General features: G+C 37.7%; 2 protein-coding genes across 3 annotated transcripts; one reads left to right on the plus strand and one right to left on the minus strand.

Annotated features, from left to right (window-relative positions):
* The first annotated feature begins 3,406 nt into the window (after positions 1-3,406).
* Positions 3,407-4,242, plus strand: LOC141295286 (interleukin-17F-like). The gene is made up of 3 exons (XM_073826496.1): positions 3,407-3,451; positions 3,581-3,786; positions 4,008-4,242. Exons 1-3 carry the CDS (start codon positions 3,407-3,409, stop codon positions 4,240-4,242), a joined length of 486 nt encoding a protein of 161 aa, XP_073682597.1.
* Positions 4,243-4,891: 649 nt separating this feature from the next.
* Positions 4,892-10,191, minus strand: LOC141295634 (stathmin-4-like). 2 transcript variants are annotated; one of them, XM_073826882.1, is made up of 7 exons: positions 10,104-10,191; positions 8,660-8,718; positions 8,435-8,530; positions 7,727-7,932; positions 6,238-6,429; positions 5,996-6,013; positions 4,892-5,394 (listed from the first exon to the last, which is right to left on the minus strand). In XM_073826882.1, the coding sequence occupies exons 2-7, from the start codon at positions 8,670-8,672 to the stop codon at positions 5,386-5,388; spliced, it is 534 nt and encodes a 177-aa protein (XP_073682983.1). In that variant the 5' UTR covers positions 8,673-8,718; positions 10,104-10,191; the 3' UTR covers positions 4,892-5,385. The 2 variants fall into 2 exon arrangements, with proteins under 2 accessions (XP_073682983.1, XP_073682982.1); XM_073826881.1 differs by lacking the exon at positions 4,892-5,394 and having other exon boundaries at positions 5,448-6,013.
* Positions 10,192-12,778: the final 2,587 nt, after the last annotated feature.

Below are 12,778 nucleotides of genomic sequence, written 5' to 3' on the forward strand. Positions count from 1 at the left end.
AAGCAAGAAGTAAGGTTATCTGTACTGCACAAAACAAAATAACTACTCTTTCATCCCTAAAAGCGTTAAAAACAGCTTCAATCACTAACAAGAAATTAGCTGTGTGTAAGGGGATATTCACACAGGCAGTAAGAAAGAAGCTAGTTTATGAAAGTGATGTTTTTTAACATATATACATACAAATGTAAAAAAAAATATAAGCTTAACGCTAAAACCAAACGCCTAACTAGACAACCGCTGTAAAAAAATATTTTTTGAAACGCCAGTTTTTTTAAAACTTCCATCATTACTACCACTTGCTTCGTCCGCCATTATTTGAAAATTCTGGAAGCGCTCTGCCGAAAGGAATTGTGGGATAGGTAGGACGGGAAAGGATCCACCAGACCCATCCTTCAAATTCGGGGAAAAGGAGGACGTATTTGTGGGCCGCATTTGAAGGATCCTATGAATTTGGACAGCCTTCGTCGCGGCGCTGTGACGTAACATCCTTCAAATGAGTCCTCCGAAGGATGTAGACCCCGAATTTGGACACAGCCTAAGTCATGCTAACAGTATGCTAATCATGCTAAAATCATGCTAGCAACTTGCTAGTCATGCTAAAATCATGCTAGCGACTTGCTAGTCATGCTAAAATCATGCTAGTGACTTGCTAGTCATGCTAAAATCATGCTAGTAACTTGCTAAGTCATGCTAAAATCATGCTAGCGACTTGCTAGTCATGCTAAAATAATGCTAGCGACTTGCTAGTCATGCTAAAATCATGCTAGCAACTTGCTAGTCATGCTAAAATCATGCTAGTGACTTGCTAGTCATGCTAGTATCATCCTAAAATCATGCTAGCGACTTGCTAGTCATGCTAAAATCATGCTAGCGACTTGCTATATATGTTAAAATCACGCTAGTGACTTGCTAGTCATGCTAGTATCATCCTAAAATCATGCTAGCGACTTGCTAGTCATGCTAAAATCATGCTAGCGACTTGCTATATATGTTAAAATCATGCTACTGACTTGCTAGTCATGCTAGTAATCATGCTAGTGACTTGCTAGTCATGCTAGAATCGTGCTAGTGACTTGCTAGTCATGCTAGAATCGTCCTAGTGACATGCTAGTCATGCTAAAATCATGATAGTGACATGCTAGTCATGCTAGTAATCATGCTAGTGACTTGCTAGTCATGCTAGAATCGTGCTAGTCACTTGCTAGTCATGCTAGAATCATGCTAGTGACATGCTAGTCATGCTAAAATCATGCTAGTCATGCTAAAATCATGCTAGTGACTTGCTAGTCATGCTAGAATCGTGTTAGTGACTTGCTAGTCATGCTAGAATCGTGCTAGTGACTTGCTAGTCATGCTAAAATCATGCTAGTGACATGCTAGTCATGCTAGAATCATGATTGTGACATACTAGTCATGCTAAAATCATGCTAGTGACTTGCTAGTCATGCTAGAATCGTGCTAGTGACTTGCTAGTCATGCTAGAATCGTGCTAGTGACTTGCTAGTCATGGTAAAATCATGCTAGTGACATGCTAGTCATGCTAGTAGTAATGCTAGAATCGTGCTAGTGACTTGCTAGTCATGCTAGAATAATGCTAGTGACTTGCTAGTCATGCTAGAATCATGCTAGTGACTTGCTAGTCATGCTAAAATCATGCTAGCGACTTGCTAATCATGCTAAAATCGTGCTAGCGACTTGCTAGTCATGCTAAAATCGTGCTAGCGACTTGCTAGTCATGCTAAAATCATGCTAGCAACATGCTAGAAACATGCTAGTAAACACCCTGGGTACCCTAGTAACCACATAGCAACACCCTAGCAACCACCACAGGCACCATAGCAACCGCATAGCAACACCGTAGCAACCACCCCAGGCATCATAGCAACCGCATAGCAACACCCTAGTAACCACCACAGGCACCATAGCAACTGCATAGCAACACCTTAGCAACCACCCCGAGTACCTTAGCAACCGCATAGCAACACCCAAGCAACAATCCCAGGCACCATAGCAACCACATAGCAACACCTTAGCAACCACCCCGAGTACCTTAGCAACCGCATAGCAACACCCTAGCAACCACCCCGGGTACCTTAGCAACCACATAGCAACACCTTAGCAACCACCTCGGGTACCTTAGCAACCGCATAGAAACACCTTAGCAACCACCACAGGCACCATAGCAACCGCATAGAAACACCTTAGCAACCACCACAGGCACCATAGCAACCGCATAGCAACACCGTAGCAACCACCCCAGGCATCATAGCAACCGCATAGCAACACCCTAGTAACCACCACAGGCACCATAGCAACTGCATAGCAACACCTTAGCAACCACCCCGAGTACCTTAGCAACCGCATAGCAACACCCTAGCAACAATCCCAGGCACCATAGCAACCGCATAGCAACACCTTAGCAACCACCCCGAGTATCTTAGCAACCGCATAGCAACACCCTAGCAATCACCCCGGGTACCTTAGCAACCGCATAGCAACACCCTAGCAACAATCCCAGGCACCATAGCAACCACATAGCAACACCTTAGCAACCACCCCGAGTACCTCTCTTTGACCACTCTAAGAACCTTAGCATCTATCTATCTATCTATCTATCTATCTATCTATCTTCAAGCTTAAAACTGCTGAAAACTTCAAACTATTTCAGACTGAAAACAGTCAAACTTTTAAAACTTTTACAAACTTTAAAAACTATTTTAAACTATCTGGTCAGACTTTCTCAAGCCAACTTCAAAGTTTGTCTTGACAAACTTTTTTATCTAGTTCTATATATTATTATATAGAATTATAATTATAACATAAGTTTATATCTCTTGTAATTCTGCAATTCTGTCTTTTTTATTATTTTGAATTCTGAGATATCTTACAATTCTGTTTATATCATGTAATTCTGCAATTCTGACTTTTTAAAATCAGAATTCTAAGTTCATATCTCACAATTCTAAGGTTTATATCTCATAATTCTGAAATTCTGCCTTTAAAAATAGAATTCTGAATTTATATTTCACAATTTCAAGCAAAATTCAAAAAATCAAATTCAGCAAATTCTGGCTTTTTATACATTTTAGACGTTAGACGTTTTATATCTCCTAATAAGTCTTTAAGTGGTTAAAAGCATTGTTTAAAACACATTTGTCAGCGACATATTATCAAAAGGAAATAGCACTTTGATATTTGATTGTAGTGACACAATACACTCAAAGTGATTTCTGCTGACACATTGAAAATGACAACATAAGGGGAGAATTCATCACAGGAAGTGCTCCTACACCACCGCTGCGAATGCACGAACAGGCCTCTCTATATAAACAGCACTTACCACTGCAAATGTAGAACAGCAAGACTTCAGACTGAAAGAACACATCAGAAAAAAAAAACAGGTCAAATGAATGCAACTATGTCATCAGCTCTAAACATCCAGTTCCTCATGGTGAGTATTGCAAGTTCGTAGTTCGAAATGTTAGAAGACGGCCTGCTAACTATCTCCTATAAGGATTTTCGTTGCTCAAGTTGATATACTATTAAGTTTGAGACTGAAATGAGTGTCTGTTTTTCGCAGGTGGCTTGTATGATGGGGCTCGTTTTGATATCATTTGGAGCTGAGGGGGCTCCTTCAAGACATTCTCAGAAGAAAGGAAACCATAGGTCATCAGAAGAATCAGATCCATCGTCATCATACCGGTTGATCTTGGATTCAGAGTTCAAATCCTCAGCCAATCCCATCCTTCCGATAAACAACGACTCCATCTCTCCATGGACCTACACGTAAGAGCTTATAGATTCAATGAAGAACCTTAAACATCATTAGAACCTTATCATTGCACAAAGTTCTTTAGTTTATTCAAATGTTCTTTTAAGAGCCCTTTTTTGAAAGGGTAATGCTGATGAACTGTATCATATACGCTTCTTTTGTTGTTTTTAGAATTTGAATGTGACTGTTGCAACACGTGAATCTAAAACTTCACATGATTCATTTTGTTCCATAGGTACATGGATGATGAAAGCCTGTTTCCTTCTAGCATCGCCGTGGCCAAGTGTTCGCTGACTGGATGTTTGATAGATGGCTTAGAGGACAACGACTACCAGTCCAGACCGATTTACACCCAAATCATGGTCTTGAGGAAGATTAAAGGAGAAAAGCACAACTATTCCTTGAAACTCGAGTACAAAACCATCGCAGTGGGATGCACCTGCGTCCGTCCATTTGTACAACAAGTTTAAAATGTGGGAGCTGATTGAATTACAATATTGTGGATGTTTGATCATTAGTGTTACACACTCTTAAAAATCAAGGTGCTTTAAAAGGTTCTTCACAGCCATGCCATAATGAACAGTTAAAGAACCATCTCTTTCTTACCTTTTTATAATACCTTTTGTGAAACAGAAAGGTTCTTTATGGAACCATTTAAACAAAAAACAGGTTCTTCAATGGCATTGTGAAGCACCTTTGTTTTTATGAGTAGTATTACATTTATTATCCACATGACTTTATAAATTATTTATGGTATCATGTTTGCAAAGTGTGGGTTATTTATTTATTTTCATGACATTTTATACTGTATTTGACATCTGTTTATCATCATACTGGTTTATATTTGGATAATGAGTTTAACTTCATCCGACTTGATCTAATAATCTAATTTATTTTTGTCATTACACGTGCTTTCAAATGCAGGTTATTTATTTTCATTGGATCTTTTGAAATTGATTTTTATACTAACTATTTATTTATTTTTATGATCCAAATGTGTTTTTAAGCTTATGACTGATGCAATAAATGAAAAAAAAAGACAAATATTGTTCTGAGGGTCTTTCTTTTGAATTAAAAAAAAACTCAAAATGCATAAAGAGAACTCACAACTCTCAAAACTATACCAGCAGTCCTTTAATTCCCTCTGCCTCTAAAATATATCACAATTTCTGTACAGAATTATATAGCCAAATCAGACACCAGCTGATCATGAGGCAAGTGAACATATGTACAGCGGCAAAAGCTTGAGCAGTTTACCAAAAATAGAGCCTTAAAGACAGGACAGAGGACAAACTGACTGCATCCGACATGAGCAAAGTACATGAAACCATCCAAACACAGTCACATTCATTCGTTTTTGGCACTATTGGCATACAAGACACACACCTCTGCGTTTCTCAGATTAAGGTAGTAAAGATTCCATGACAATCTTTGCTCGCCGGCCAGTTCCGTTCATCTGACAACATGGCCGTCGTACCGTACAATGATATAGCGATATCATAATCTGCTTTCAGAGTCATAATCTCTTATGATCCAAGCTAATAAGCTCAGCGTGATAGTCAGTCCTTTGGTGAATGGTCTCCCATATGATCAGCGTGTGTTGTGAGAAGATCTCAAGGCACCTGGAACATAAAGTTCAGAGATATAGCAATTAATAACAGCACAAAAACCACACGGTCACACACCAAATGGCTTTTCACAAGCTTTATCAAGTGCATCACGGCATGCAAGCATTAAAATGTTGATTTCGGCCACAATTGGTACACTATTTGTTGGCACTAACAAACGAGGAACCAACACTGAGACACAGAAATACAAAGCCAAACTACAGTACTAAGTACACATCAGCTTTTAAATGCACAAACAATTTTACAAACAGGAGTACAACACAAATACACATCTGCCTTGTCGTTTGTTCAGTACATGCAAAGCTATTATTAAAGACTAAAGAAACGCTTGATGACGGTTTTTCAAACACAGTTTGGCGGCAAACAAATCCAACGACTTTTTCAAATCTAATTGATTCCCAATTCCACATTTACGATAGACGATTCTTTATCTGCAAATATCGTATGACAGGCCTTCAAATCATTGCCAGTTTCATAGCATGACTAGGACCTGCTAGGCTTTATTTAGTTTTTCTCTTGACAATACTAGACAAGAAATGCTCTTGATTCTATTCTACTGCCAGTCCAGTTCCATCTGTTCCTTGTTTTTCCTCACCTCCTCAGCATGCTTGTCCTGGAAAAACAAAAGACACAAAAAAGAAGAACTATTAAATAATTGTTCAATCTCAACTCTTTAAAAAGATCTACTTAGTGGCACCAAATGGAATTGCATAACTTTCCTAACAAGTAATGTTTTTGCTTCAAACTCGATTGAGCATTTTTTTTTAAACAAACAGATTGCAATTCCCTTTTGTCCCACTTTAAAAATTAAACTGGGTTAGGATATCAAGACCGTACCTTCTCCTGAAGACGTTCCAGCATGGCTGCGATGTGGGCCTCCCGGTTCTCTTTGTTAATCTCCATTCTTTGCTCCAGCTTTTCTTTGGCCATCTTGATGAAGTTGTTGTGTTCCACTATGGCTTTCTGGGCAACTTCTCGCTCATGTTCTCGCTTTTCAGCCAAGTGCTTGAGAAGTCCAGCTTCCTGACACTGTGAAGATAATGGATGGAAGTCAGTATGAGATTCAAATATAAGCATATTCATCATCAGTACTGTTGCATTAGCCATACGTAAAATAAAATAGAAATATTAGATTAAAAAAAAGGAAAATTAGAAATGCGGCCTTGGCAACTAAATAAAGTTGAAGCACTAAAATTATTAAAATGGAAACTGAAAAAAAAAATAAAAAATAAATAAAATAATAATAATAATAATAATAATAATAAAAAAAATATATATATATATATATTTTTTTTAGTTTTTATATTTTTGAAATTAAATTTTTTTAATAAAATTACAAAAGCACAACAAAATTAAAATGAAAACTTAAAATAAAAAAGCTAATGCTAAATTATATAGGACTATAATAGTACATAAATAATACTTTCTATATATCTATACACACACACACACACACACACACACACACACACACACACACACACACACACACACACACACACACACACACACACATATATATATATATATATATATATATATGAAATTAAAAAAATAAAATAAAATTATAAAAGCACAACAAAATTACTAAAAATGTACTAAAATTAAAATGAAAACTTAAAATGAAAAAATAAAGCTAATGCAAAATTATATAGGACTATAATAGTACATTAAAAATGCTACAATATTTATAATATAATATAATATAATATAATATAATGTTTATGATTTATATTACAAAAAACACTGAGCATATCAGCTTTTAAGCATCTGTATGAAGTTGTCTCCCGTCTATTTAAGTTCAAATTAGCAGCCCAAACTATATTTAAGTTATATATGTGACCCTGGACCAAAAAAAAAACAGTCATAAGGGCCATTTTTTGAAAGCTGAATAAATAAGCTTTTCATTGACGTATGGTTTGTTAGGATAATATTTGGCCGAGATACAACTATTTCAAAATCTGGAATCTGGGGGTGCAAAAAAATCTAAATATTGAGAAAATCGCTTTTTAAGATCTTAGCCATGCATATTTTAACATTTTGAGATATTTATGGTAGGAAATTTACTAAATATCTTCTTGGAACATGATCTTTACTTAATATCCTAAAGATTTTTGGCATAAAAGAAAAAAACAATCATTCTGACCTGTGCAATGTATTTTTGGCTATTGCTACAAATACACCCATGCTACTTCAGACTGGTTTTGTGGTCCAGGGTCACAAATATGCAAGTGAAAATGATAATAATCAGATATGCCTACTTATTAACATGAGCTAATTATTCTTACTGAGTATATCCTCCACAAATACCATAACTGTTCCTCACCTTTCTTCTCTCTTCAGCTGCATCCAGTTTCTTCTGGATCTCTTCCAGTGATGGGTCTCTGCGAGGTGGGAAGGTGGGATGAAATTCCCTCTGACCATCAAAAGATGGAGGTCTGAGGATGACCTCAAAGGCCTGGCCCGATGACCGCTTGTTTAGCTCGATCACCTCCATGTCTTTAATAATCCCAAGGTTGAGGTCCACAACATCTAAAAGATCAGAAGATCAACAATGACTGATTTGATTGATATTTATTCATGCTTAAACTATTCAAACTACTTGACTGATTGAGAAGACATAAATGTGACACTGGACCACAAAACCAGTCATAAAACCAGTCAAAGGTCAGTTTTTACATCATATGAAAGCTGAATAAATAAAATCTGGAATCAAAATATTCAGAAAATCACCTTTAAAGTTGTCCAAATGAAGTTTTTTGCAATGCATATTACTAATCAAGAATTAAGTTGTATATCTTCATGGAATATTTTCATGGAACAAGATCTTTACTTAATATCCTAATGATTTGTAGCATAAAAGAAAAATCTATAGTTTTGACCCATACAATGTGCAAATATACCTGTGCCACTTATGACTGGTTTTGTGGTCACAAATACAGTATGTTTCATTGACTGTAGGTTCACTTGAGAGACATCTATCCTAAAGTATGCAAGATTTTAGATTTGAGTTCTTTAAAAGCCTTTAAGGTACCTTGTGTTTTCTTGGTGGGCTTTTCTCTAGGCTCTGGTAGAATGCAGGAGCAGAAGAGAGACACTAGAGGGAGCTCCTTCATCTTTTCTCTGTATGCTGCAAGAGAGAGAGACAGTTATTTTGAGGTAACATCATCACCAATGCCATGTGCTCACACATCATTCCTTCAGCTCCATTAAACACTCTCAAGTTCACATGCGAACAAGCAGGTGGATGTACACGTACCTGCAAGAGTCATCTTTCCTTCTTCTGAGTCCTCTGAGGCGTTTCAAACTCAGCTGATCCTACAGGAGAGAGAAACGATGATGTAATCAGAAACCACAGTCAATCGATTCCTCTGGATGTCTTTGTCCTCACATAAAGGTCCCACAAGGTTTAGCATCACAAGCGAATGTAGATTATGAACAACAAGCAGAAAGCAAACATTTATACTGCAAACAAATCATTTTTGTATTTGTAATCAGAATTGCCATCTTTAAAAAAAGCCAAGATTTAATAAAAAATGTTTACTTTACATTTGTTATTTAAAAAAAAGAAAACAAAATCTAGAAAATGATTTGTTTGCAGTGTAAAAGAATCAGCTACATCTAAGTACATGGTATGCATGCCATATACAAATCAATCCAAAGCCACAAAACAAACAACAAACTTAAATACAAGGATAATATACTTGATGCCAATCGTTCGCAAAAGAGAGCTTGAATGAATGTGGTTTGTTCAGGAATTATGATCATCTGTCAGCCTACGCTTGTTTTCTATCAGTCTTTCTCGTTCATTCTGCCTCTGCCCTTGCTGTGCCCCCTCATTTCCCACGCTCACGATCGCTGCACCCGCTAACACCTTTAAAACTTTGACATTTTCAATGCATATATTACATTTCAACACTTTTAAAAGTAATTTAATAGCATGAAGGGCATTCTGTAGGCCATTAAATGACAATGTGCATTATGTTTACTCAAACACTGCATGCACACAAACCTAAAAATCCTCCTGTTTTATTGATGCTGATTTAATAAATAATACATGCTTTGCAACACAACCCAACAGCACTGTTGTCTACCTTGAACATTTGTTTGCAAAGCAAAGCAAGTCATTTTCTCAACCTCCCACTGCTTTCTGATCGGAATAAACGCTCGCTGCTTTGAAAGCAGAGGAAGTGCCGCTCTTGTAAGGGGCTGTGGCCTTTTGCACACCAACATACTGTATAATCTCACCTCTCAGTACCACCCATAGTGCAGACTAGCACGCTCACTGCAGGTCCTCTGCGACCACTGTCTATTCAAATACACACTTTGTTCTACATTCTATTTTTAAATTTAGCAATGCACTTTTTTCCACAGCTATTTGACTATGCAATGCACATCTTTTCTTTTTTAAGCACAATATTATGTGACAGTTGCAAATCCCTCAAAAATCATGCTTACATATGCACAAGTCTTGCATATATAAGCATGCTCTAAATCTTGCAAACGTCCAAATCTGCAATGCAACAATCTAAGGAATGCCGAATTTGATTCTGCGCTATTAAAAACAAAGCAAAAATAAAATTGAATGGAACTAGCTATAGGAAATAAAACTTTAGTCCGACAGATCGCCAGTCTCCTTTTGTCCTGCAAAACAATAATGCATTAAATACCAGGTTATGATATACCATTTCAGCTTAACTCACCGACAGTCCGCTGTGGTCTTCTGTCAGAGTCTTTCCCTCTTGTTCAGTCTGACAGTCTGCTGCTGTTTGGATGCTCAACCTGGCAGCATCAGCACCACCTCTGCTAGATAAAGCATGACATCACCTTCCAGCGCCGTGATTGGTTGAGAGGGATGCAGGCTCCTGATGGGCTGAAATGGTCGGGAGTGCAGATAGGGGGTGGTTAACTCTTTGTTGAAAGCTGGTTATGATTTCATAGAAGGGCAGAGATTCTGCAGCTTTATGCAGACGAAATACAAATTCATTTTTATTGTTTTATAACGCATTAAATAATTGAAATCATTAAGTAAATATCAGTATTTTTTGTTTGTTTGCTTTATATATTATTTATGGAAACCTGGCTATTGGAGCTATCAATAGCACAGAGATTATTTCATTTGCTTTCCTACGTTTCTAAGAAGAATTCAGGCTTGGATCACATACACGTTCCTTTTTTAGTTCATTTCAGTTTAGAATTTAATTACGTGCAGGATCGTGTGCTAAACCAGTTCTGTCTGGTTTTGGGAGCTGTTCGAAATGTCATGTCTAAAAACGGAGGAGGACAGGGATTTGTGTGTCATCTTCTCACTCACTCATGGCTGGAGTCTTGTTGATGACTATGACACAGTAACCTTGCCAACATGCTCGTCTGGATTCGGGCAGACCAGGCCTGTTTGAACAGTCTGTCAATGGCCCATCTGTTGCTCTGGTCCTCTGCCAAATCAATTACAGGAGTTTTAACAATTTCAAAGACAGCTTGTAGAATATTGCGTTCTTTTTATGTATAAAAACCCGATTTTACAACCAAAATTGGATTTAATATATGCATGTAGCATCTCTAATTTGAGGAAATAATGGTTTCTAGATGGATTTATTCACATTTTAGTGTAAATGAGATTTGTTAAAGGCTACAATCACACTGTCAGTGTTTGGGTTTCACACAGTAGTTTATAATAGAGCCTCGAATGCGGTCTGTATGAACGTGCAACGTGCAAAACACAACATCTTATACTGTATATCACATTTGACAAGACAAAAGTTCAGGTTGAGGTGCAACTTCTTTGTCAAATCTTACTTAACCACAGAAGCTAACCTCGCAGTCCACAAAACTGACGGTAGCAGCTCCGGTTGAGGACGGTACGATGACTGGATCTAAATCTTCAGCTGACACTCAGCTCATCCCTGCTGAAAAAAACAGCTAATACCAGCCTAGGCTGGTTGGCTGGTCTTAGCTGGTTTAAGCTGGTCTCCCAGCCTGGCCAGGCTGGTCAGGCTGATTTTAGCTGGTGGTTTCCCAGCCTGACCAGCTAAGACCAGCCTGACCAGCCTGGCCAGGCTGGAAAAGTGGCCAAAACCCCTCTAAAACCAGCCTGCCTTCCAGCTATGACCAGCTAAATCCAGCCAACCAGCCTGGGCTGGTTTTAGCTGTTTTTTTTCACCAGGGATATCTGCGTCTCGGTGAGTTACCGAAACTATAAATGAGAAACCAAAATAAGCCAGAGGTCTATGTGCAGCGCAGAGCTCCACTTTCTCACTGTATAGTAGCCTACGCAATTACTTCTTCAGAAGTTCCGTTCACACAACCGGGCTTTGCTTAAAACATGGTTATGAGTGCTGAAAATTTTGAGCTCGGTTATAGAATGCGGTTGTCACTCGTGTTAATAACCAAAATGTATCTGAATGTAACCGTGTTAAAGGGATAGTTTAGGCCAAAATGAAAAACCTGTCATCATATACTCACCCTAAAAGCTGTTCCAAACATGCTGAATTTCTTTCTTCTGTTGAACGACAAAAAAAAGATATTTTGAAGAAAATAGAGGGTTTGCACGTGTGTCTCGATTTGGTCAGTAACCCGGATGCACAGTTGACGCTCAGATCTAAACAACAGCATGGATTGCATGGTTATTGTACAACTGAATACGTTGTTCTGCTAACTAAGGCTGTCTAAACAATGGTAAAAACATGTTGACGCTGATAAATCATATAAAGAAAGCAGAAAAGGGCACAATACTTTGACAAACTAAAGTTAATAGGTGGTAAAGATACATACAAGCAGTATTAATTGAAATATTAGCCTAATATTTCACCTACCTGACTGGAAATGATAAGAACAAACACAAATATTGTCAAGATTCATGCCCTGGAAATCCTGGTTCAGTTTTGGCAGTCTATACTTTATCCCCCGGTTTCACAGACAAGGCTTAAGCCTAGTCCTAGACTAAAATGTAAGTCTGAGCTGTTTCAACTTAAATAAAATTGCACTGATTGATCTTAAAATATATCAGTGCCTTTGTTTTGTCTCAAAATGCACACCAGTATGTTTTTATCTAAGTATGTTTATAAAAATTACTTAAATGTTCTAATTGAACTATGGCCTAATCCTGGCTCAGTCTAAGCCATGTCTGTGAAACCGGGCCTAAATGTTTTTTTTCTGGTCCGACCGATTAGTACAGGCCAAAACATGACTAATGGACCATTTTCAGCTGCAATAATCAGTAAAATATGCAATTTTTGTTTGGTTCAGTGGCTTAGGTTACATTTAGTACTGACAATATGGCCAATTGTTTAAAACACTCTATACGTACCATTTAGGGACTAAAATGCCCCCTTTCAGCGAAGGAAAGGTACCAACCGTGACAGCTTTTGTGCCTTTTGCA

Source organism: Garra rufa, chromosome 21 (genome assembly GCF_049309525.1).
Source record: "Garra rufa chromosome 21, GarRuf1.0, whole genome shotgun sequence".
Taxonomy (NCBI): domain Eukaryota; kingdom Metazoa; phylum Chordata; class Actinopteri; order Cypriniformes; family Cyprinidae; genus Garra; species Garra rufa.

Bases quoted from the DNA above. Each gene is read 5' to 3' on its own strand.
- LOC141295286 (XM_073826496.1), top strand. From the start codon at position 3,407: ATGAATGCAACTATGTCATCAGCTCTAAACATCCAGTTCCTCATG. The intron at 3,452-3,580 runs GTGAGTATTGCA...TGTTTTTCGCAG, and splicing joins TAAACATCCAGTTCCTCATG to GTGGCTTGTATGATGGGGCT. The intron at 3,787-4,007 runs GTAAGAGCTTAT...TTTGTTCCATAG, and splicing joins ATCTCTCCATGGACCTACAC to GTACATGGATGATGAAAGCC.
- LOC141295634 (XM_073826881.1), bottom strand. The intron at 7,933-8,434 runs GTACCTTAAAGG...CTGATCTTTTAG, and splicing joins GCCCACCAAGAAAACACAAG to ATGTTGTGGACCTCAACCTT. The intron at 6,014-6,237 runs GTACGGTCTTGA...TTGTTTTTCCAG, and splicing joins TGGAACGTCTTCAGGAGAAG to GACAAGCATGCTGAGGAGGT.